The following is a 27,125-nucleotide window of genomic DNA, read 5'->3' on the forward strand; positions in this document are numbered from 1 at the left end:
AAAAGTGGGCAAGCTCACACAAAACAGAGTGCTGTTTGACCTTGCAGCTGACGTATGATTTCTTGTGAAATGTACCTCTACTCGTCCGAAGCGGGCCATCTGGTTACTTGGCCATGCGGTTTAATCTTTCATATATTGTTTTCAGCACTTTGAGATTCTGGAGGAACTGTAGGAGAAGCCAATTAAAAGTAACTGGCAATGTTCCATCACAATGCACTGCACCAAAATATCTCCCTGGCTCAGTGACTCAAACACCGGCCTTCTTTTAGCTTCTCAGTATGACTCATGTAAACAAGCTGGCATCACCAACTCACGACTGCTCACCTGTGTGACACTGTCCCTCATGGTGGGCGAGCGCTGTTTGCGGGTGGTGGTTGTGGCCATTGTGGTGGTTGTCTCCATGATTGTGGTGGACATATCAGCCAGCGGGGTGGTGGAGGTGGTGTCAGTGGTGAGCACCGAGGGCACGTCACCCACCAGCCGCAGGTTGCCCTGGGTCTGGACATTGGGGTCGCCCTCGGCCGCCAGTTTAAGAACCTGCAGGCCGTTGTAGTACAGGCCTGAGATCTGACCCTGGAAGTGTCGCCCCTTCTCTCCACCGCCACCGATTTTGATGAACGCCTGGCTGTTGAAGATGGTCAGCTGACGACCTGATGCGTGAGAGATAAGAAAGGTGAAGAAATGACAAAGAGGAGAAAGGGAGTGGTGGTAAGAGGAGAAGAAGGAGAGAAACCATGGGAAGAGGGAAGGGCAGAGAGAGGAGAGGCAAAGAATACAAATCAGTCATGGTCTCTGGTGAGCTTGCACATGAAGTAAGACAAAGTAATACACAGGCACAGTGTGAAACAGGGGACATAGAGGGACTGTTTCGATCACATGGGATTTCCTGGGCAACACTTTAGGGACATTGGACCCTGGTTTTCTGCAGGTGTAGCCATTATGGGCCTGGGCACGTGCCACTTTCTTAGAAAGGCAGCTTGAGCAGTCAAATAAATTGCAGGGGCAGTTGCGGCTTGACCCTCAGACTGAAGGTTCACAGCGAAATGCATCTCATTTGCTCTGAGATGGAATATATTAGAACAATGCTGGGTCTGTGTCATTGACCTCCAATGCACCTGAGCTGCACAATGATAAAGTACCTCTGCCAGTGGGAAAAATGTCGCCCCGCTCTGCCATCCAAAGAAGGAAAATAAGATCCTCATTGGAAGGAAATGTTTAATTCAGCAGGGGCCGTCCCTCTCTGCGGTCATTACCATTCATCTGGATGGATAGATGGATGATGGGAGGATAGGGTCGACCATTTAACCAGGGTCCAATACTAATGTGTTACCAGGACTTGTTGTGAGGGGGTGGAGCGGGGGCGTTGTGACAGGTGTAGTTTTTCTCCCTGTATTTTCTCCAGCTGATGTCAGGTCGGTTTTATTTATACTTTTTCCACCCCACATTTGCATAGCGGCTCTCTTCGGGGACATCCCACCGTGCCGCTCGGACGGACGCAAACTTTGACCCGCATTATGAGTCATCTGAGGGAAGATGGAGAACGGGAGGGAGGGTGGAGTATTACTGCGGTATACTGTTGGAGGGAGGTGGGTTAAAAACAGATGTGATGAGGTAATTACTTAGAGGAGAAGGACGGGAGAAGCCAGAGAGCTTTTTTTATGGATAAATCAATCGCTGTAAGGAAAGAGGGAGTGCGCTTGTTTGTGAAAGGGATACTACACTAATGTGTGCATCTGCAAAATATAGACTCTCTAGAGATGGAGTGCTAAGGACCCCTGAAATGAGAGACCCCTCTGGCCTGATGGGAGTGTGTGTTCCTGCAGGCAGGTATGAAGGACTGCGGCTGTTCCTCGGTGCATATGTTGCACTTCACGCACACGTCTGGCTTCTGTGCGTGTTAAATGGTGACAAATGGATCCTTTCAGCATCTTTTAAATGCTGCTATTGTTTTCTTTGTGGGGATTGCAAGTCAGAGAGGACAGCCTTCCACTCATCAGCATGGAGACACCGAGGACAGGCCCGGGTCCCATTTGTTTTCAATTAAGAGAGCTGAGAGGGTGCTTCATCACTGTAATTATGATTTACTCTACGACTATATGGGTGCGCTCGTTCTGACATATGTGTAACACCCAGGTGGGTGGGACTATCAGACAAATAATGTGTATTACCACACACTCATGTGTGCATCGGTGTTAAAGCACATGTTCAGTATATATGTATGTTTCCTACAGAAGCGCTGGAGAGATAAATCTATTCCACGGAGACGGGCCATTACATGTCATCCCATTATCAGATCATTAGCCCCGTCAGGGTCCCACGAGGAACCAGACTCCAACTTCATAATAATGAGACTGAACGTCTGGCATATGCACTGTTGACATAATAGCTGAGTCTGACTCTATTATCTTGTCACTAAGCATGTTTGGTGTGGGAGCGACGGGACATCAGCGAGGACAACACAGGAGAAGAACCACATTTGTGTACACACAGAGAACCTTGAAACAACAGAACAAACAGAAACACACATTAACAGCCCACCTTACACCCCCACCCACCCCCCGGTATCACTCTTCCAGTGTCCTTGACAAGAGGACACACACACATACACACACACGTTAGCCCAGAGGGTCTCCCATTTCAAGCAGCCCCAGTTGGCCCACGCTCTCCAGTAAAGGGTGATGGAGTGCGGAGAAGTTGCGGGCACACATCATCATCTATTTTCTTGAATATTATTGGCCCTCTTGGTTTACAGGACGGCTCATGTTTCTCTAAAAAATCGCTCGACTCTTCGTGTGTGTGAGCAGCAACTCCATCCAGAAGATGATCTGTTCAGACAGGACACTTTACTCCGGAGGAGTTAAGTGCACTGGTGTCACAGCTGCACTCTGAGCCACTGACACAGTAGTAAGTAACCCATATTGACAAGCAGCTTATGATTATGATGCAGAGTAGGGCGGATTAGTTAGACTTCCAAATTGGGGCACTTACATCAGCATATAGTGACATTTTTCTTTAAGTGCCCAAGCATCCGATGGGCGACCTATTTAATCTTGCTTTGCCACTATGTCATGTGACGATGTCGTCCTTCATTAAAAAAAGAAATGCAGAGAAATACGAGCACAGGGGAGTGCTGTGACGGCCATTTACGCCTCGGTCCCATCTGACCAAGAGACAAAGCGGGGAAGAAGCAAAGGTGCCCTCCAGACTAGATGAAGGGAAATGAGTGTTTGTTTTTGGAGCTGTCAGGTCGGGATGAGACTCTTAACAGGGCCTGATGAAGTTATTGTTTCAGGGTGTACCAGGTCAAATCAAAAGTGACATGCGGTTTTAGAGACAATTCTGGCGGGCATGAGCGGGGTGGGGTTGGAGGCGTGGAGAGGGTACAAGAAGAAGCCTCGGCATGACAAGCAATCACAGCGCTTAATATGGCAGAGCTGGAAGGCGCGGTGCGGCGGAGGAAAGGGTGTGTGTGTGTATGATGACATATGTCAGTGAAATGACCTTTATGTGTGTGATGGTTGGCCTTTTCAAGTGGAGTGTATTTGTCCAACATTTATTTACATACGCCTTCTCCCTTGTGTGTGTGTGTGTGTGTGTGTGTGTGTGTTTCCACAGTTTCCCGGTGTGTTTGGAGTAGACAGCAAAGCTCATGGGGTTTGCACACTGATGAGGGTCTATTGCACTGGTTTAGTGGGATTGGGTGGCTGCTACCTTGCCTCTCTCCACAGGGCTGTTAGGTGATCGGAGTTTAATGGTCAGAGGCTTGGTGGAGATGGGGAGGGGGTCCGGGCGGAGAGAGTGGTGGTGGTGGTGTGGTTGCAGGTGACCAACCACTGATTATAAGAGCCATTCAAGGCTGTACACAATGCCTTCATTAACTGCAATGCAGAGATGGTAATGGTCAGACTGGATCCACTGCAGACGCCGAGCCTGATGCATCGATACGTCTCGTCTGTCTGTTTACCCATTAGCGCTGAGCGATATGCCATCACCCCTCCTGCTCAAACATTATGAAAACATATATTTAGATCATTCCATATATATATCTATATATATTCCAAGACAGACAAGGCCGAATAATATAAGAAAAACTGCAGCAGTTGCAGGGCTGTCACTGTTATGCATATTTAAACATGACTAAGAGTTACCAGCCAGGCTAGTTGCTGAGAGGCTATACTTAGCATAGCGGTGTTTCAAATGAAATGCTAACAAGCTCAAGATGGAGTTCAAATGTTCATAATCTGAGCTCAGTGTGTTAGCATGCTAAGTCAGGCTCAAGTTATTCTAATTCACCCTGAGACAGGACAGAATATTATGAATGTAAGGGTTAGTGTTGCCCCCAATGTGAATAAAACTACAGTTTAATCATGAGTTTTAGTGCTGTTACACTCTAATTCATCTGCTTCTGCTGTTTATTTCTCAGCATCATCCTAATATCTGCTATCTAGCATTAGCTACCCGCCTACACGGCAGGGTAAAACAGCAGAGGCTGTTCACATTCCCATGGGTTCAGCTTGAATAACCAGAGCTGGAGCCTCATCAACAAACAGACCCAGCGCTCAGATCAGTGTGCACAGTCTGCACACTCTGTTTCCTCTCTGAGATGCAACCTGCCTCACCGTGAGATCACCAGAGACAGCTAGCCTATCTGCACATCTATCTATCAATCTTCAGAGATTAATCTGCGAGAGGTTAGAGATGTTAGCTCTCTTCTTCTTTTACTTCTGTACATTCCCCGCCTCCCCCTGTCACTGCCTATTACATTTAAACCCATAGAGTGTGTTCTTGTGGAATCCACGGGGGAATATGGAATACACAAAGTAGCACACAGTGCTCCTCAAATTTGTCACAACAAAGTAGGAGTAAAAATAGCTCTGGGTAATGAAGGGATATGCATGGAAACATTGTGGAATATAGAAACATGAAGGGGCACCCTGAGGAGGACTGAGCAGTCAAACATACATTGTTATAGTCATGTGAATCCCAGTGCTAAGTTTCCGATAGAGATCGGTGAGGACTGTGTCTGTTTTTGCCTTCCCTGGCTATAAATCACGCTTCACAGATGCTGCAGCCTGTTAAATCTTTGCTCCTGTCCTACAGGCTGGGAATACATTGTATCCCAGCTCGGAGCTGCACACTCTCTGCTGCTTAAATAGGGCATGTGGGTAAAAAGAAGGCGTGCACAACTATTTCTAAAGGCATTATCATCCGCAATCACACCCGCCTTTGGTTGGATCACCCGGGGGGCTTAGTGGCTGATAGCCTAGCAGGCGTCATGGAGGACTTCGATTTCCCTACCGAATCACAGTGGAAATGACCCCTGCATTTAACAGCATCTCGTGCAGCTGGGGGAGAGCGCCTGTTTTTACATTTATAATGCACACGCTCCCCCTCCGTATAGCTGGCAGGTAATCAATATGAAGGGAGATGTGGACTCTTACGCTGGCTTGTCATTTCCTCATGAGACTTTTCTCAGCAGTGGCCCAAAAGAGATGTACCGTAATTGGAACTGACTGCAAATATAACAAAGTTTCAAGTAAATCATCACTATAAAAGAAACCGATCCCTAACATGTAATTGACTTTTTTTTTTTTTTTTTGGTAGTGGCCACAGGGCACCTCCTGAGCCATCTATTGAATGCTTAAGAGAGAGAGAAATGATAAAGAAGGAAGAGGTTGGACAGGGACTGAGAGAACGGGTACATGAGAGATGACAGCAGCAAGGGAGGATGACAGACGAGTAGGACAAAGAAAGAGCGAGTCTGCATGAGGACAGAATGTCAAAGAGACGGAGCGAGGGCACAGAGGGAGGGACGGAAAGGAGGGGATGACAGGATTGATAAAAAGGAACGAGGAATCACGTGGTTAAAGACAGTAGCTGAGGAAGAGAAAGACATACAATAGTACACGACAGTAAAACAGGAAGAAAGAAGTAAAAGTTGTAAAAGAAAGTCAAAAGAGGAAAGCTGCAGGAAAGTGCACCTCATATGTAGAGGATGTGGAGAGCCTGGTGAGTCACCTCTAGCCTGCCACCCTCATTCTCAGCTAATTTTATGGTTAACCTTGTGGTAATGACAGCACCTGTCTTAACTTGTATCACTGTTGTTTGACCAGGAAAAGATGCTCATACAGAGGAAGTGGGGATACATTTACACACGAATGGAAAGAAAACCAAAATAACATGCTCAGTTTGACGAGCTGTCAGAAATCCCGCCGTGAAAATAAACCTAGAAAGAGTCAGAACAGAATGTAAATGATACTTGTTACTGAAACAAATTGGACACTTGAAAAAGATGGTCTCAAAGGATGATTCTGTCTTCTATCAGAAATCATAACATACTCAAAAAGTTAAGATAAAAGACTGAGACTGCTCTGACATCCCTAACGAGGTGTCCAATAGGGCAACAAATGGCATTGTGAACGAACCCAGGTTAGCCAGACACAAGGTGAATGGTCCCCCAAACAGTCGTACAGTGACGACTCACTGAAGGCAATGCCAACTCAATTATTTTCTTTGGGATACGAACGCTACACAGTTGTCACCACTTATGCCAAAACCCCATCGGGCACGTCTTTGTCACGTCACAGCTGCGATGCTGTTTTGGTCCGTTCTCCACGTGACTTCAAACCTGAGCAGCAGCATTTCAGAGGTGGAATGTTTTACTCGCCTCTTTGCTCACTTTCTCAGATTTGGTCATTTTCCTTTTAGTTTAGGTGCTTCTAAATATGTAAATATGTGACATAGTTTTGGCTCTTTTTACGTTTGGAAGTTTGCACAGGGTGTTTTATTTTGAAAATCGACCAGATTTCCTATGACGTATCTGTATCTGACTTCCTGCCAGCACAAGCTGCTTTGTGTAGATTGATGCAGAGTCCATAGATCCGGTGGCCATGGCCTATGCCCAGTGGAACTTGGCCACTCAGATAATTTAGCGTGACTTGTTCGCTTCCAGTGATTCCTCACTGTAATATGAGATTACCTAGATTAGGGTGTGATAGATCTAGCTGGTAAACCTGTTTGATCATGTGACTACTGATGTGTCTTGCTCATTTGGACTAGAAATGACCAAAACTATGAAAATAAGACGAAGGTTCTGATGAACTGGAGGTTTTTTAAATCAGTTTTGGTTCTGTCTAGTTTTTTCTGCGGTTTCTTTTCCTTTGAATAACGTTTTCTTTGTTAAGTTACAGTGGCTATAATTGCTCATGCTAACAACAGTCTTCCTGTTTGCTTGAGAATTCTTCCCATCCCATTTCAAAGGTTTGATCAGTTGGGTGCAGGTTGCATCACTCCTGTCTGATGTCAGATACAAACACAGAGCAGAATTCTTATAGATGACTTATTCAAGTGAAAGTAAACTGCCCTAAAAGCGGCCGCAGTAACTGGAGTAATAGCAAGTTTCCAGTTGCAGCTTTGCATCGATGCACCGTCCTCCTCGACTTTTTCCTAAACGGAGAGAAATGACCTGTCTCAGATGAGTTGTGGTCGGTAATTACAAGCTGAGCCGAGCCAAGCTGGGGAGTAGGCCGGGCTTGGGCCACGCTCGGCTTGCTAATGCACAGATTGCTTGTCGGAGGCTGTGAAATAATGGCTGTGTGTCTGCTACAACCCCCAGAATGTAGGTGGAGAGGAGGGGTAGGTACAGCGGTTTGATGCTGTGCTCTCGCCAGGCTTAACCCCTCTTCTGGCTGTGAGCAGCCAACATGGTGGAGGCGATTGTCGGAGGGAGGCAGAGGGAGATTGGAGTGGAGGGGAGGGGGTGAAAGGATGATCTAAGTGTACCCATCCCCGGTGGAGGGGATATGAAAAGGACTGCAGCTAGAGAGAGCAGTATCTTTCTCCCTCCACCGTCATCATTACGCCTCTCTCATCCTCCTTCTACTCCTGTTATCTCACAGAGAAGAGGGATGCCATATGGCTGCAAGGAGCTTCTATCTGAAATGTTTTCTCTTAGCTGAGTTGCAGGGTGGGAGGGATGGCCCAGAATTCACCTCTGTCAATACACTGCTTTGTGATGTGCAGAACAGAAAGTTGGACTGCTCGCATACACAGCCTTTATGGGTTTGTGTTCACAAATCCTTCATGCGCCTGCAGAATTTCTAGTTTGTGTATCAACAAACAAGAACTCCCCCTATTTCCATTTTCCTCTATCCAGAATAAAAAAAGGAGAAGTAGGGAGGAAGTGGAAGAAGACTGGAGCACAATGGGGGTGGGGTGGGATGCTGACAAAGTCGATTATGAAGTGTTCCCAAGTTATCTCCTCAGCACAAGGCTCTCTTTGGTAATTAAGAGCGTTTTGCTTTCCTACTCTTAAGAAGTTGTGCCGGTTTGGTTAGAACACTATGAATTAATTGTGTTTGACAATGGAAATGAGAGGGCCAAATGCGGCATGAAGTTAGACTGAGGCGGCACGCAGCCCTGAGGTCCTTGAAGGCAAGCTGAGATTGCGGAGGTGAACCTGCAGGACGCTGGAGATTGGATTTAATCATACGTGGCTCTATCTCTGATCCTGTATCTGTATGTAGATCTTAAGCAAGGGATACTGTCGAGAGAGAGACACAGAGAGAGAGAGAGATCTCACGGTGGTTAGCTAGGGACAATCTTCTCTCTTTTTATATTCTCTCCAGCTGTGACTGTGCTGTTTTTTAGGCCATTTCATGGTAGGGGACCATGAAATAACAGCAAAGTGTCCCCTTCATTCCAGCTACAGAGACGCTTTCTCGCAGCCACTTTTCTACTTATCAGCAAGCACGTTGAAATTCATACAGTTTCCCCCCTCCCTACTTCCCTCAAATATGGTCATAATACTGCGGAGAGATCAAATGAGAAAACAAGATAGTAACTCAGCAGGACACAGATCTCATTGCGGGGTTGCTGAAAGACAGACTCAGACGGATTTGCTCTCTGCTGACTGCGGCCTGATGTGAGAGAATCTCTGAAATGAAGCTGGGATCATGAATAGCGGATCTGGACCAGTGCCTAGCCTGGAGATGTTGATTTGGGCTCTGGCCCCACACCAAGTGGGAGGACTTGATTGCTTTTGATTAGGGAATGTGGGAGCTCACACCAGACCATTAAACACTGAACATTAAACCTGCGTCTCTAGCTTGCATTTTAGGCCACAGAGACCCGATGCTGTAGTATTCCTCCTCTGCACCTCCCTGCACTCATGTAGCTTAACTCCGAGCTGGATCATCATGTTGTTGGAGAGCTCCAGAGATAGATAGACTCCCTGCCAGAAGAAGATACACAGCTCGGATTCCTCGGGGAGCTTTATTTGCTTCCTTGCTCATCTTCTAAAGAGAACAACTAAGGGGAATTGATTCTTGCTGGTTATTTGTAATCTTTATTTTCTAGTGGAGCTCCCTGATGAGCTCAGGGAGCTAAAACACATTATTATTGTTTCAAAGAAAAACTGGCTACGCCGACATAGGGAAATGCTGGCCAAGTTTTCAGCAACGGCATTGACGGTCAAGGAAAAAGAAAAGAGGGAATAAAGGAGAGTGAGGGGTAGTAAGGGCATATTGTGAGCAGAAAACCTGGGATGACAGATCCATCACGAGGCGAGAGAAATATGCGAGGAGGAGCAGGGGGTGGGTGAGGGTGGGGGGACACATCTGAGTAAGTTTTGGCTCAGATAGAGCTGTTGAAAACTTTTGGCACTCGGATTTTTCCCCTCCATTGGGTCCCTGTAATGGCTGCCATTTTGGATTTAGTCAGCAGGCACAGAGTCGGACAGAGATGCTCACTCTGATCTGCCTCACACATCAACAGCAGCAGCCGAGATGGGGATAAGGCTTCAGAATGAGATGCTGTGCAGCGCCACCGAGCACAGCTCTCTCCTCCAGGACGCTTCCATTCCGTCCTTGCGCGACTAAAATACTGATTTGTGAGAGTGATCGTGAGCGATTAGCGCCCTTATTTTGTGCCTGTCCGCACATGAGCGTAATGATGTATTGGTCATGAGATTAATGGTACCGTTGTGGCACCAATGAGAACTGACAGATGTGGAGGTTTTTCATGCTTGTTGACTTTTACAGAAGTGATGGAACATTAAAGGCACTTGGAGAGGAGACCCATGGGGCTGATTGTTCTGTGCTCTCTGGTTTAGACCTTTAATTGACGTCATAAAATCACCAGAGATTGGAGACCGAAACCTCATATTGGTAACACAGCCTGGATCATTACGGGATGTATGATCCATGTTGTTTACCACACATTCAAATGTTCATACACCGTTCACCCTGCACAGCAAGAGACATTTAGGACAGTACATTCGAAACACGTTCCATTTCCTTAGTGGTGAAAACAATAAATGTTAAAGGGACCTTCATTTATTTCTTCAAACACATTTTGTTTCAGTGATCCACAGCAGGTGCGTCATTTTTGAATTTGGTGTTCAGTTATTTGCTTTGTTTTAACCCTCTGAGTTTTTCATTTCACGGAGGTGGAGACAAGGGGAAAGAACTGCCAGTTGGAGATTTGTTTCTTTTAGTAGAAGTTAGAACTTAGTTAGCTTTTTATTTAGTTTTTGTCCCAAGCGATCGCCGCAACCTGTCCAAGTTCTTCCAAATACTGACATCCAGGTCCAATTGCGTTCAAATGTTAAACATCATTTATAACAAGGTTATAACTGAGGGCTCTCTGAATTTGTCACCAGCGGGGCAAAGCTGGAAAAATTCGCCAATTGTTGCAATTTCAAGGCCAAGCAGTGAAAGTTGGGGAGTCATGGGAGAAGCCCTCAGCAGTTAGTGTGGGTGGAGTTTGATTTGCTGTTAGGTGGTTAGATTCTGCTTAGAAGATTCTTAGCTTTGAGTTCTAGCCGCTTCCTTATCAAAGCAACAAACAGCTTTAACCCTTTGAGCTCGGAAATGTCCGCTAATCCCCCTCATCACCTAGACTAACGTGTCTGATGCGAAAGAAGCATCTCAGAAATGCTCTTCCAAAACCGCTTTGCCTCTTCAGTCCATGACGTGTGTATGACATGTCTTTAACAAATCCAATCAAATTAACAAATAACGCTCGTTTTTCTCAGAATGCGCCCTGATCAAAGCCCTCACTTGAGATCTGATGCAGATTATTTATTTGTTTCGTCGTCCTACTTTCCCTCAATGCTGTCATCTAAAATTATTGGATGGATCCCATTTCAAACTATAGAAGAAAGAGAATAATACATTCTGTTTCAAGCTCATTCTCTTTAGAGTTTCATAGTGTGCACAAATCATTTTATAAGTGGGTAAGTCATTTTTTATTGATCCGGTTTTTCATTCAACTTTCATCTCCTAAGTCTTTTTAATTCTGATTTGCATTCTAACTACCCTCAGCAGAAGTGTACTCCCCGATGCACCGGAGGAGAGCATAGAAGTCATTTTATAGGAGCTGGAGATGAATGCAAGGATTGTTTTGTTTCCATGAAATAAATATGCAGGCACTCCATTTATCTTGTTTGTCTGTCACATGAATACTTCATTTTGCTCTCGGAGACAAATTTTTATCTTCCGAATTCATCCCTGCATGTGTTATCGTTCACAGTGCTGTTTCAAAGGAGCCCCTAAAGCTAAGTGGCTAATGCTTGAAACTCTTAATTTGTGATGCTGCAACTGAAAAAAGATAATGCAAACCTGACTGTAAAGTCTCTGAGCTTTGGATATTATGATAATCTATCTTCTCATCCCTATACTGCAAGTTTTATTCTGCTTAATAGTGCTGTATGTGCTCTTGTTACCCTCTTTTTCAAAGTACCAGACTCCACAATATGCACAGGAGTGCAGGAGGAATACGTCTGTGATGCTTTTACTGCAACACAGAAACTATTTTAAGGCTCCGCTCCATTTAGCTGTCTGTCTGATTTATTTCATTCCTCTCCTTATTTATTTTTTTTTTTTTAAAGAATCAACCACCTTCAGCAGCACAAACACACGGCACAAGACAAAGACAAAGAGGTTGGGGTATTCGGCACTCAAAGGGTTAAAGAATCATCACTTTGATGGGACCACATTCGACACTTATGGCACTAGTTATGCATGATGCAAGGGGGCTGGAAAATGGCGCCCACATGCTGCAATGAAATGTAGACTGATTACTGAACACTTCCAACAGTCCCTTTAACTTTTAGTGACTTTCATTGGAGGGGATTCTTTTGTCTTGAAAAATCCAGTAATAAAATATTTTGTTTTCATGAATGATTAAGGATAGTCAATGCAAGTTCACATTCAGCCAACAGAAAGACACAGGAAAAAAGCAAACGCAATCAATAGGCTATTTAACATGTGGTCAGGTTATTAGGGGGTTATGTCGGGTTATTTGGGGGTTAATTCTCTGAAGAGATGCAGCCCCAGTTTAAGGTGCTTTGGATATGGTGCCCTTGGATATCTGCTTACCAATGTTAGAGAAAGATGAAAACGTATGGGCATTTAAAAAAAAATGCCAATTCAACTGGGCAGACTAGGGTGTAAAATGATGGCAAGTATGAGATAGAAACAACAGATGTTCCAACAATGTCCGATCTTCAGACAGAGCAATAACTGAATGGGTTAGGATATATCAGCCAATTGTTATAGGCATGTTACATCTGCGTTGGGTTACGGGGGACCTGCAGTTCTGTTAAAGAGCCAAATCACATTCACCCCTGTTGCATGGCACTGCACCTCCTCCAGAGTGGTGGTTATCGGTAGGTTAGGCGGTTAGATCATTAGTGGAGTTAAAGGGATTTTATTACCTTTGTCGAGTAGCCACTCGTCAACTACCCGACCGAGTCGGTATGGGATTCTTTGTCTAGCAATAGCCAGGCGCTCATTATCAAAGTTCCCTTTAAGAAATTTGGAGAAGACAAATTAAGAGAGGTTACAAAAAAATCTGGAAGTTAAAAGGTTAGAGGTTAGAAGGGCAACATGGCAAATGTTTAGCAAGTTATGTACTTTAATTCAGCTTTAGTTAGGACAGGAAGAACTTGAGGATGTGTTTTTGGGCTGGTTTGTTTGGTTAGACAAGTTAACATCATTCTAGTTACCTTGAGTTTAAGTGTTTTTTTAAAAATTGCACTAACAAGTTAAACAGATTTATGAATTATTTAGATATAGTATGATTTGTGCTAGCTGTCCGCAGTGAATACACTTTAGAAATGCGTTAGCAGTAATCAGGCTAGAATCACACACAGAACCAGCAATCATTGACCAACAGAATTGATACACTGTAAATGAATAAAACAGAGAAAAAACATCTCAACAATAACAAGTCAACAATAAAGCACTGTTATTTCACATGAGATAATCACACAGCAAAAAAAACACATTTCATGGTTGTTTCAAGGAAGACACATTCTGGTTCCCATTGCACACAAAGAGTTTCTGATTAGAAAATCACCACCTCCCAAATCCGACAACAGGATGGCATTCTGCCTGCGAAGCGTCTCTTCACTTTGAATCCAACTCATCTACTAAAAGGATTTAGTGAAACTGTCAGCGCTCAGGTTTTCCCACATTTTTTTCTCTCCCTTTTCCTCGTGCATTAATTGAGCACTTCTCAGTGGCACTTGGCAATTAGCATCACTTCATCAGCGTGTCAAAGAAGTTTCATCACTGCTGTGCAAACTTATTATCCCTCACTTCACTTCAATCAACCCCGAGGTCATGCTGCGTACATCTCCAACACTGTCAATAGAGACAGAGCTGGAATTAGGAGAGATGAGGGCTGATGGTGGCCAGGCTGGGGGTTTGATGAAGTCTAATGTGGTGGCAATGTCAGAGGCTTAATTAGGAGTTATTGTCTATGTCAAATGGCAGTCTGTGCAGATTATAGGCTACAAATCAGAGAGCCATGCTAGTACAGTGATTGCCAAAAATGGGGTCAGGGAATCCCTCGGTGATCTTGAAGAAGGAGGACAAAGTTCTGGGGGGCTCCCAAGAAATCAGAACTATAATTTGTCTGATATTATCCAATTTACAACATGTACGAGTGCGAAATCGAATGTGAACATGTGAACATCACTTGCCACATAAAAGATGATACGCTTCAACTCCGAGGGTGTTTTTACATCATGTAGCCTACGTTTCAACTTAATAGTAATATTTAATTACCACCTACTACCCCGAGCACTACATAGCTCTGAAGAATCAAGCTTCCATTTGCTCGTGATTTCTCTCTGAGCCTGAACAGGAGTCTGTTTTGAAGGTCCAAGAGCCACACTGATGAAATTGTCCACCTAGAGATAAAAATTAAAGACTGAAGGAGAGTTTGGAAGGCCAATATCTTAAACAGAAAACAGATATAAAGTACATCCTGCATCCTAACTAGTATACTTTGATTCTGCTTCCCCCCACTGCTCTGTGCTGCTGCAGTGATCTAAAATAGACCACCTCTCAGCTCTGCAGTACCTACAACCACTCCCCAGGGGTCTCTCTACCCACGCCTGCCTGCGCAATAACGGCTCACACAGGCTGAGGAGGTGCGTGTGCACTGTATACTGTATATGAACATACACAGTGTGTGCATGGGGTGGAGGGCCACTGTAAATAAGGTAATGAAGAGGCAAAGGATGAAGACTGGAAGGAGTGATGGCTGATGGATGGATGGTGAAGCATATAGAGGACGAGCTGGGTGTATGAGTAGGTGGTTCAGTGTATTATATGACTCAGTGTCATTCATATGCTGCACTTGTAGCTCTCTTTGCTCATGTGGGAGAGAGCACAGACGCATAGGGGGCAACTCATGTGCAGGAAATGACAGGTAGGAAATGAAGCAGTAAAACTGTTAGTGGATGTTTTGATCTTTTTATAATATATAATTACCTGTAATGATGCTTTTGATTACCGGCAATAATTCCTTAATTAACCCTACAGGGGGTCAGAAAAATCGGAACGCTGCTGCCTCTTTTTTTGTGTTGTTTTTTTAGCGACTCGGATGTCTGTAGTGGCAGCAAACTGTTCTAAATTAAGAGTAAACTGGATTGCAGCAGTGTTAGTGGGACCAATTACATGCACGTGTTCACACTGCACTTAAGATTAGCCAGGTACTCCTCTGCCTTCTGGAGACGCGGTGCAGCGACAGCAGCACACTTTTTTGGCAAGCTCTGCAGCAATCACTGAATTAGAGAAGGCAGAAGATAGTAGCAAAAAAATGAGAGGTGTGTGTAGGGAGGTGTTGATGAGAAAAGGCGATCACAATAACAGTTTGAAGGGAAACAGTGGGAGGCAGTAATCCTCAGTGAGATGAATAAGTCCTGTGTGTGTACAATCTCCTCCTCCTGCTGAATCTGCTGTCTCACCCACAAGTCCCAACTACATTTTTTAACTTTCATCCACTTCCACTGACCTAACCTTATGAAGGCTTCTTTTTATCATCCCGTTTATAATAAGTGTCAAGTGGAGAGATGTAGTTCCCCCTCTAGTGGCAGCTGTTAGACACTGCCTTCAGGAAGCTACAACTCAAATGTTTTTTGCTCTGTGCCTCCCATAATGTTTCCTTTCTTTTTTGCTTACATCACTCTTTCCTTAATCCCTTTTCCTTGTCTCACCTCCCCCACTCTAACCACTCCTCTTCTCTGCTTGTCCTTTCTTGGTTCTCAAACAATCATTCATCCACACTTCATTCTGCCAAAGTCCATTTGGATTTCTTTCTCCCTAATTCCTTCCATGCCCCATTCTCTCCCGGCACCTTCATTACCTCATTCTTCTCTCCAAAATTCACCACTTTTCATGACTTATTTTTCACCTTTTGTTTCTTCCATCCTCCATTCACTATATTCTATCTCTTTAATTCATTCAATCCCTTCAGTTTCTTTCTTCTTTGCCTTTTAGGTATGTTTCTTCTCCTACTTTTCTCTCACTTGCCCAGTTGAATCCCTTCTTTGTTTTCTTTCTCTCCTCCCTCCATCTTTCTTCATTGCCTGGTACATTACTAGGAGATTAAGCGTGGTACACTGCGACACAGGCACTGCCATCTATTACTACACTCACACACACACAGTCACTCTGACTAAGTGTATAGTGGGGACTGTCATAAATGTGAGAGTGAAGTGTGTGTACAGTATGCAAATGTGTGTTCATTCTTTCCCTGAGTGACTGACAACATCCTCGACAACCCAGAAATGACAGAGGAATCGACAAACAATGTTTGGTGCATCGAATCCAAACAAAAAGATGGACATGTGGAAGAAGACTGGGGGACCATGGAGAAATGAATGTGATAGAGAGTTTCACTTGAGCAAAGATTCATGTGGAGCAGCAGCAGGAAAATAATACCACAAAGTTCTGTCAGACAGGTTTTTGTGTCATCTACACCGCCGAAAATCTAAATTCCTCCGTGTCCTGCTTGTTTGTTTGCATCTGTTTGTGCTCGGATCCTTGGAGAAATAAGTCATTCTGAGTGAACCAGTGAAACTTTTCCCTTCTCGCTCTTCTCCCCCACCAGCCGAAGCCTGCTCTGCATGAGAATGGGGGGATAGATTAAACAGCTGGGCCCTTGCCTTCTCCCTTACCGCCATTATCGCACTTGCTCCACTCCCAAGACTATTCCCTTCGCTTGATGTAAAAGACAACGAAACAATGCTATCGGACCTGGAGCTCAACGAAATCTGATATTTAAGAGAGAAAAATAAACCAGTAAATCAAACAGTGGCCAAACTTGACTCATGGCTGCAGTATGTTTACTGTATTTAGACTAACATTACTTTAAAGGGGCGCTCCACTGATTTCACATCAATGTTAAACTAACAGCCAATGGAAGAACGTTCTCCATCAGGGTTATCTCAGCCTGAGCTTGAAGCAAACATGTCTAATTAAAAACCAACGTGACTGTCTAATGAAAGATGCTGTTCATTGCATTACGAGACTCCGAGACTCAGAACATCCACTCTGAAACACTGGTAGTATGTCCTCTCTGGAAGCCAGATACCGGTCTGTCCTCTCTCTTGTTTGGTGCCTGGAGCATCAGCTGGATTAACAGCCATGATGGGGCCCTGTCCTGGTATCACAGCTGCTGTGCTAGGGGCTGAGCAAGGGCACATTGATTGACTGGCACCTCAGGGAGACACAAAGCAAGGACGGCGAGGGACCTGTGCGGCGTGCTTCGAGTGTCGAGTGTCTGTTTCTGTGTCTGTCTGGGAGAGCCGGGTTCTTGTGTCCTGATGATCCAGCATATGGATCACACGCTGTTCTGTCTTGCTCTGTCTTCTTTTGTATCACTGCATATGTGTGTGAGTACATGTGAGTGTGTGTTCAGAGACTCTCCGAGGAGCCAACTGTATATCATGTAGCTCTGCAGGCAGCCAGATGCCCTTGTACAGGACACCCACATCGGAAATCCATCCACAAGAATGGAGATTACATTGGAGACAATTGGCCACCGGCCATAGCGCTCCCTCCCTCTCACAGAACTCTCTCTGTCAAGCTAGCCTCATTCTGTTTTTCATTAGGTAACTTTAGATGGATTGTTCTCATATCCACTGGGTGTCTTGGAGCAGATGGGAGAAGAAAGTGCCCTATGCACTGTAACCCTCCGCTACTAAATGTAGAGTCCAAAAAGTCTTATTTTCTTGGAACGAGTGAAAGAAATTGGCCCAAAAAACAGAAAAGTTGGGACGCTCTGTAAAATGTGAATAAAAACAGAATGCAAAGATTGGCAAATCAGGTTCACTGTTAACAGGCGATAGCATCATGATCGGGTATTAAAGGGGCATCCTCGAAAGGCTCAGCTGCCCAGAAGCAAGGATTGGGCGATGTTCGACACTTCTCTTAAATCACATCTGAAAGAAATTCATGGATTTTTTCCATCTACGATCCATAACATAATCGAGATTATCCAGAGAAGTGACAAGGACCAAATCCAACACTGCATGCCGGTGACCTTCAACCTCTATATCTCAATGACTACATTTTTACATGAGCTCCGGAACACTTCAGGAAACTGTCGTCAGTAAATGCAGTTCGCTGCTACATCTACAAATGCAAGATAAGATACTATCATGCAAAGAGAAAGCCAGATATCAACAACAACTGACTTCTCTGCGCCCTAGCTCATCTGAGATAGTCTAACTAAAAGTGGAAAAGTGTGCTGGGGTCTAACAAGGCCACATTTCAAAATTGTTGGTGGAAATTATGGATCATGTCATGTCCTCCAGGGTAATTTTACATTTTACACAGAATTCAAACTTTTCTGGAATCGAGGTTCCATTTCAATCTGTTTCAGTTATTTTCCAGGGTGTCAGTATCTCGACTGCAGACAGAATAAGAAGCCTTGCTGCACTGAAATCGAGAACAAAAACAAAACAAAAAAACAAAAATGCGATTTTGAAAACCTCTTGAGACAGTTTGATTGTTGAGATAATCACAGGCAGATCTGTTCACTTGTTTTATGAAAAACAAGACTCAAAGGGCTCAAAGTGGAACTCTTTTAAGTTAAACATTGCAAGAAATGTTGTGTCTCTTAATGTGAAACACGCTGGAAAAGAAAGCCATTTACCTACCCACCACCCTCCTTTGTTGTTCAGTGTAAGTACATCGCCCACTGCTCGTGTCGGCGTGCATTTGAAAGAGATGAAATCTCACTGTTTTAACTGCTCGCTCATCTTTCATCTATGCACCACTTATCAATCCAGCGTGCTCCTTTTCATTCCCTCCCCTCTCTCTCCCATCACTTTGACAGCATCGTCACCACCTTTCATCTCGGCCACGGTGGATTTGTACGAGGGTGGCTGCCGGAGTGAGCCAGAGAAGGCCCCCCTCCCCAAACCCCCATGTGGAAATCAAAGTTGTCACTTCTCTAATTACCTAAAGCAATCTTTTCCCTCTCCTGCACTACACTACTTAGCTGAGCGTCTCTCTCTTTCCCCCACCACTCCTCATCATTACTTTCTTCACTATTTCTCTGTTCTCGCTCTCTCCATCATCCCATAGCCACAGGCCAATAATTGGAGATACCTTCCAACTGTGCAAGATCCAATCAGAAGGAGTCGCAGAGCACCAGAGGCCCAATAAGAACCCATAGAAAGAGGAGAAACTGTCATAAGTGACAAGTGACTGAGCTCACTGCACTCAATTAACTCTTTCTGACTTTCTTTTGCTGTACTTTCCTGAACATAATGATAAAAATCCAAACTATGACAAATGTCAGTTATGCATCACTTAAGATCAATGGCCGACAAGGACGAGCAGTTGCATTTTTTTCACATGGTGATGTCATTAGACTGGAGTGTCTTTAAAAACGGTTAAGACCAATAACTACCAGAATTAACGAACAGCAAGTTTAATTTACGCATTCATTTGGTCAGTGCAGTTTGAAAAGGAGTCACGGAGCTACTTCATGTTAACAGTGGTACCATTGAAAGAGCAATTAATTAATTCATAATTAATAAATAGACAGTTTTACAGTCAAAAGCTGGAAAAAAATCTGATGATTTATCAATCAGTGCAAATATTTTATCATGTTTTACCAACAAAAAGGCCAAATATTTTCTGCTCCACCATTTTAAATGTGAGCTTTTGCTTTTCATTTATTTGTTATTCATTCATTTTAAACAGGATGTTTTTGAGTTTTTGGACAGCACACTGAAGCATAGAGGGCTGATAAATTATTACGGACATATTTCAATATTTTCACTTCAGAGAAAATTGAAATGATCAATTGACGGAGCACATGGCAGCAGAATAATCAGAAATGGAAATTATTACGCCTCATTCATCTTAAAGGTCATTTTCAAGGCCGCCAAACAAATATATTGGAGTATAAGTTCAAAGTAGCAGCAGGTAGATGCAGTCAAGCCTATTTTTATTAAACATTTGAACATTTTATGGTCTTAACATGGAAATCCTCCAATCAGGTACAAGTGCGCTAAATGCCCTCACTTCCCTCTGCTGCCCGCTACGTGGACTTGTAATGATAACGCAGTAGATGATTTTTACTTTGACCATATTGCCTTTCTGCTGCATCAGTGCATACTGTAATTACCTTAAGTAATATTTAATGACAAAAAACACTACAAGCTAACAGATAAATGAGCTTGGCTCACAGTATAGAGAGGTACTATTAGGTGGTGAAGATAGTTTGCTGGCAGCTCTGACACAAAGCCACACTGTGCTCTGTGCATCACCCCGCACGCTCATCTATCATCTTCCGCTCGGTGGACCGTCAGAGTCACACAGGACTGCTTCGATACTCTATGCTCGGAGGCCAGAGCCACTGAAGTGAAATATAGTCCACGCTCAGCTTACGTCCATATGCCGCCAGTCATTTTTCTGACTGTGTTGTTTTGTATAGAGTGCACCCCTTTCCTGTACTGATCTGCTCTCCTCTACCTTCAGCATTTTAACTGGCACTGCTGAGTGCTCTCATATTGCTTTTGCCAAAGGGAAAGAGGGGAGCGGATCTTCTAAACCTTCCCTGCACACACTGTCTCTTGATCTCCCTTGCTTATTCGCTCTCGGTTTTCCTTCTCTCTGAGTGTGGAGGTCGCAAAGACAAAGATGGATATCTGGAAACAGTGGAGACATGACAGCAATGATAAAAAGGGGGGTAGGAAGGAGAAAAGAGCGCAGCCCAGAGCTTTGCTGACCCCTTTTCTTAGACCATTTATCCGAGGAGTAAGAACATCTTAACAGCTCAGTTGGAAGAGTTGGAGCTGACCTCGCTGGCACAAAGAGACTGTCCTCCATTGTGAATCCACATCTCTCTTTTTCCTCTCTAATGATCAGCCTTCACACTGAACAGATCCCCTAAACGCCTTACAGAACGAAAACAGGGGATGTCAATAGGCCTCTCTCTCCTCTGTCTGTCTTCCCTCTGTCTTTAGCTGTCCTTGATTTATGATCCGTATTAAGTGCTGTGTTGATCTACTTAGAATAACACTTGTGTGTCTGATTGCATTTCAAGTAGCGAGTAATTCTGTTAGCGAGTAATGTTTGTTATGAACTTATTCCTGGCTTGTGTACGCCACCACATCTGTGTGTCTTTGTATGTGCCTGCATGTGCGGGGCGTGTACGGGCTGTATCATACTGTATATGTAATCTCCCCTGCTGTGATGCAGTCCAATTTGTGAAGTGCTTATTATTCAGTAACATGCAAAGCCTCATCCATCACAGCGCTGACAGCAGCTAGCTTCAAGCATACATACTGGATTCTCAGTCTATCATTTTTTTTTTTCAGCAATGCATCCAAAGTGCTTTGCTATAGAGTGCTATTCCTTTTTCTGTCCTCTATCCCCCCTGCCGTCGCCCCCCTCCATCCATCCATGCATTACACCCCACCCACTGCCACTTCTGCTCCCTAATTCTGCTCAACTGCAGCCCGGTTCCAAACGCAAGCTAAACGACAGCCATATAGTAGATCTACTGCCTGTAAATACTGGCATGTGAGGAAGAAACAGCGAGTGCGGAGGGAAGACGGCGCACAGCGTGCTCTCATTGGTCATAATGACACAGTTATGAGGCAGCAAAATATGGTAATCGCAGCCAATACGCTGCAATGGTGACAATATAACTATGGTTGTAAAATGCATAATGATTATCCAAAGCTCAGGGGGTACGGCAATGAAGTCCAAATGCCAAGTGTGATATAAACCCACAGGAAACGGATGGATTTATCCAGAAGTTCCCTTCTTATCGTAATGTCATACTTTCCTGTGGCGAATCACTATAATCACAAAAAGAATTAATGCGAGGCCATTTACAGAGATGATGAGATGGAGGGGGCGTGTGAGACCAAACAGAGACAGGTAGGCATTCATGACACTTCTTAACACATACCCACACATACATATAAGCCCATAAAACACACACAATAAGGAACGTTTCCTCCATTGAAGCTCTTTCTTTTTTTCTCCTGCTCTGATTCTTTTGAAGGCGGGAGCTGCTGGAAGGGCGGCTGGCTCCTTATAAGAGGGGGATTAATGCTGTAGCAAGCCCCCACTCACTAAATCTGACCTCCCCTCTGAGCGCCTGAACACCATCATCAGTTAGGGGGCGAGAGGGAGGGTGGGGAGAGGCGAGAGAGAACAGCTCATAAAAAACAAAAGCATGGAGGCTAATTTCACAGACAATCACAGGATTTGACTAATGCGGTCTTTTTCAGATAAGATCATTCTGAATTGAGGTTTCTGGAGGTTGATTTAATGTCACTAGATACTGTTACTAGATACTTCTATCAGACTATTGAAGGGACACTATACAACATATGGAAAAGGAAATCACTCACTCTTCTTACAAATGAAAAGTTTCATTTATGAGCAATAAAACGCACCATCATTCAATTTAATGCACTCAGGTTTTGTCACTGCACGCCTACTTGGTCTGGTATGACCAGTAGCTTATGGTGGCCAATGATAGCTAGCTTTATTTTGCTATATACTCAGTTCACTGACTTTAAGACTCTCTCTACATGTGTCACTGTTCAGCATTATCTCATAATTAGCACACGTGATCAGTTTATTAAGAGATATATAATAAATCGAGCCCATTAAACCTGTGCTACGCAACACGATTATGCTAAATGCTAAAATAAAGTAACATGAGTTACATGGCAGAATATCTATTTAGAGTTAGCCAACATTGGCCACCAGAAGCTACAGGTCATAGCATCGAGTAAGGCTGTAGCAGCAAAGCCCCAGAGTGCAATCAACTGAGCCAGGGTATGTTTTATTCATTATGATTCAACTCTATATTTGTAGGAAGAGGATCTGCCATGTCTTCTTTCAAAAGCTACATGGCCTGGCCTTTAATTAATGTTGTGTGAGGTTATTGAGAAATAATGTATGACAGGGAAGCTAATGACCCTTGATGCAAAGCAAGTTTTCTGCCGCGTTCTTCTGTAAGTATAAACCTTCTTTTGAAACAATCTTCCATGGAATACAAGAGCGTACTCTGGTAACAGCTCAAATATTTTAGATAACATTTTTTAACAACTAATTTACTTTCCGTCCAGATGCTGATAAGGCTGCTGCATCCTGGCAGTGTGTTTATCTGAAAATAATGCACGTCTTTGCCAATCAGAAATGAAATCAGAAATTCTTCAGGGCGATGGTATAAAATTGCAAATAATCCAGTGCAGACTACACAATTAGACACATCATATCTGCTACCTTTCTCGCAGCAGATGACCAGTAAATCAAGGGAATCGGGTGTGAAATGGTACAGTTACAGGCCGTATGGCACTGCTGCTAACATCTGCCTGTTTATCTGTGGCCAGGTTGAGGTGCTCATTGTGACACAGGGATGTTTTTATTGTCTGCCAGTCTGCCATTTTGGGAATGTGGGAGGCAGGGTGGGCCAATAACTGTTGCTGCTGGACCCACCGGGGACACCTGACACGCCGGATTAGCTGGCCGGCTGCTCCTCTGACACTTTTTGTCTGCTCTCTGTCCATCAAATGCATTACGAACACACGCACACACACAGACGTGGAAAAAAAAATGACACACACAAGATGCACTATGTCGTAGCCACGTGCACAGTCGCACGTATAATCAGACACAGACTGGAACACCCACAGACACACACTCCCTGAGGATGACAAACATCACTTCGTGGGACATCAGGAGACGTGTTGCTTTGCCGTTGAATGTGCCTGACCCGTGACGGCCGTGTTTGCTGTCAACATCCTGTCTCTCCAAATCATCACCTCACTCTGGCCTTCTGTTTATAAGTCTGCTGCTGGCAAGCCCAGGCCGTAATGTAGACTTTGTGCGAAAAGCAAGGCAAGCACCTCCAAATCTAACTTATATTTTAACCTGAGCACGTAATTATAGTGTGTGAAAAAGATACAGAATGATAACCTAACACTGACTTTCTTCTGTGAGGTGATAGGTTTACATTCTCTTTCATCCCTACTGTCCTTGTCCTTGCAGCGGTCCTCTGGGAACTTTTACATTTCTCAGGCCACGGTCTACGAGAGACTAAATCCCATGTGTAACTGCCTGTATGCACAATGCATTAGACAGGGCTCAAAACTGCAGTGGCGTCCCAGAGAGCCTGCCTGATGTGGGTCACAACAGTCCCTTTGGGGAGGGAAATTTCACAGAAAACTGCACTTTCCTTGTAGTGTTCAGGGAAACAGACAAATTTGGCACCTGCAACACTCAACAGAATGCTCCACTGGAGGTGTCTTTTCATGAAAACCTGCTCAGTTTTCTTCTAAATCTAACTACTTGGACATTTTAGGATTCACTGTTCCACTGGGACAGCATGACAAGGATTATTGCATAATAGACACATCAAGAAAACAAAGTGGATTTTGTCCCGTGTAGACAATCAGAAGATGTCTAAATTTCCATCTTCCTCCTGTCTATGAAATATAATCCCTCTCTTTACACTTTCTTCTTTACACACCACCTGCCTCAGTTTGGAACCCCCCTCCGCCCGGTCCCTTACTCTTTCTTTCCCCTACGCATTCCTCCGCCCTTTTGTGCCTCAGCGTCAGCCAAGGTTTTGCTTTCCTAATGTGTAACATCTCTGTTTCCCCAGGACGCCGCCCCACCAGACGATGATGACTGGAACCTTCAAAGCGGGTGTCGGAGCCTTCAAAGCAGGAGCCCCAAAAATAGTTTGAGTGTATCTAGCTCACATAAATGAATAAAAGCCATTCTACACACTAACCAAGTAATCCCTCCTGCGCTCCTTCATCCATTTCCTTTCCTCAGTCCCTAAAACTTCAGACAGGCTCCAGCCTCCGGCAGATGAACACTACACTCATCAAGTAAACCAACAAACAAAAACAGAATAAGACTCTTCAATTGTTGATCAGCACAGGAAAAGGAAAGAAAGGTTTGACAGCGGCAAGGAGTGTGGAAGAGGAACAAAAAGAATACAATATGGGCTGTGCACTAATGTTTCTTGATGAAACAAAACATAGATTTGGATGATGACACTCGCCAATGTTAACAGTCTGCTCGGCTGTTATTTTGTGAGCGGTTGGAGCTATTGTTAGTTGAAGGCTCGGCTTTGAAGGCGCGCGCTGTTGCAAAAAGGGCTGCATTTCCATCATAATAACAACTGAAAAGAGTGAACTGTCACAGGGCGCTTCCTCTTCTGGCTGTGATGCATGCCCCTCAGTCCAGCCTCGCTGTGCTGACGGATGAGCAAGAGAATACGCTCCTCTCGATGCCAAAACAAAGCCTCAAAATACGGGTTCACTGCTGTGACAGAGAATGTCACAGTCCCACTGCTCTATATGTCAGCTAGAGTAAATATCACGGTCACATTAGCCGCACTCTTCCTGCTGTTTCAAACAATGATGATACATAGAAAATGTTTTTGGACAATTGAGATGAAACACGCTGACTTAAGTGTTCGGACATAATTGTTGGTGAATGTATCAGAGCTCGGAGGCTTTGTGATCATTAACACGCAGTAGAGCCAGGCTTAGCCTGTGTTTACGAAGTGCAAACTCATGATGGGAACACAAAACATCTTCCTTTGAACAACCATGAACAAAGAGGAAACACAACGGAGAGAGAAATTGAGAGCTTCTGATCAGCCATAAATAGTCTCATAATCCAGGTCAAAACAGAATACCATGATTATGGTTAAACAACAAGTTGGGGGAATTAGCACACTCCCAGCACTGACTCACTGAGTGTTTGCCCTCATTTAAAATCTGTATGTGTAATGATGTTGTGTCTGTGTTTACCTTGAAGCCGAGGCATGACTTATAAACACCTCCACATACTTTCCCAGCGTGAAGTGTCCCCTTTCTGTATCCTGTCCAATACCCATGCTCACCAGCCACACCTGACTGGCATCCTCATATTCTGCTGGCCTCGATTCAATGCTGGCTTTCACAGTGCCAGGAGCTATAGCGGTAGACTAACTGCGGAGAGCTGGATGCTCTTAGATGGAAGATTGTTTGCCTCGGGAAGGCTGCTTGGCTCTTCCTGCCTTTTAGACCAGAACCTGACTTAATCACCTACAATAATGCAGGCACACTCTAAATATGAATGTCAGGATAAATAAACCACAGCCCTCACAGGATGTTCTATAAAAATCGCTTTCAGTGGCACATGGAAGGCTGAGTGAATTAATATTTCTTTACCAAAGCTCCTTTATTCTCTCACCGATGTGTTTCCCAGTTTATCTGAGCATTCAATAATGTGACGGTTCAAAATCCAACACTGTTAGCTCCCTCCCTCCCTCAGTCCGCAGACTGGGGCCACTCTTCCTACCTGAGGGGAAACGTTCGATGACAGGCTGGTTGTCCACCTGTAGTGTGGCGTTGCCGCCACTGCGCGTGAATCGCACCACATGGTATTTGCCGTCGCTCACCATCACCGCGCCCTCCTCGATGATTATGTCGTCCGTTCCCACGTTGAAGATCACGCCGATCTTTCCCCGTTCCTGTAGACAGAGGACAATGGAGAACATTGTGAGAAAAAAAAAACTGAACAACATTGAACAGAGTTCACCCAGACATTTGTTGACTTTTAAAGATACTTTCACCTTGAATTTTTAGTAAACTGCAAAACTTTCAGAAACACTTTTTGGTGTAACAAAAAAGTCATCAGAAGTTCTTCCTTTGTTCCGATTCCCTAAAATGAAACTGCCATCCTCTCTGTAACTAACACATTGGTTTACAGCTAAGATCACTCTTTTGGTGTCCCACCCTAACATCTCTCACCAAAGATAAATACAACAGCTTGATACCAGTTAGATCCTTTAACAATGGGATGTGGAGCATTTCAAACATTGTTAAGTCTACCATTGTTGAGTGGTAGTGTAGGGCTGTCTGTCAGCCAGTCTGTCATTTGGTCAGTCCACCGCTTTGTTCGAGACAGAAATCAACAAATACTGGATGCATCCTTCCGTCTTGTGTGCAAACATGGGCCAGAACTGGAGATTAGTGATTTGCCTTTTGTTATATGAACTACTTCATGATACACCGGTTGACATTGAAAAACAGCCAAGGCTCTCGTTTACACTCGAGAACAGCTGTTAATCTCTGGGCAGTGCTAGCGCATTCTCTGTGGAAAGACCGGAGATCCCTGCTGAAGTAAGAACAAGAAGACGGGGATGCAGAGCTGGATCTCAGGGCCGGAAGCAGAAAGGAGGGTACAGACCATGAGTGCCATAAGATCTCTCCCCAAATAGATGGAGGAGCTAGGGGATGTCCATGGACCAGAGGCTGTAGTAAGAACCAGGCTGCTGCA

At 44.4% G+C, this 27,125-nt stretch overlaps 1 protein-coding gene across 14 annotated transcripts in view; it reads right to left on the reverse strand.

Moving 5' to 3' along the window:
* Positions 1-27,125, reverse strand: part of nrxn2b (neurexin 2b) — a 592,065-nt gene that overhangs the window by 17,324 nt on the left and 547,616 nt on the right. For 10 of the 14 annotated variants that reach the window (XM_019268034.2, XM_027287989.1, XM_019268027.2 and 7 more), the window contains 3 exons: positions 26,145-26,316; positions 12,719-12,808; positions 325-650 (listed from right to left, as the gene is read on the reverse strand). In XM_019268034.2, coding sequence (XP_019123579.2) covers positions 325-650; positions 12,719-12,808; positions 26,145-26,316 — 588 coding nt within the window. The remainder of the gene's footprint in view (positions 1-324; positions 651-12,718; positions 12,809-26,144; positions 26,317-27,125) is intronic. The other 4 variants (XM_027287992.1, XM_027287993.1, XM_019268033.2 and 1 more) reach the window with 1 other exon arrangement.

This window comes from Larimichthys crocea, chromosome XIV (assembly GCF_000972845.2).
Source record: "Larimichthys crocea isolate SSNF chromosome XIV, L_crocea_2.0, whole genome shotgun sequence".
Taxonomy (NCBI): domain Eukaryota; kingdom Metazoa; phylum Chordata; class Actinopteri; family Sciaenidae; genus Larimichthys; species Larimichthys crocea.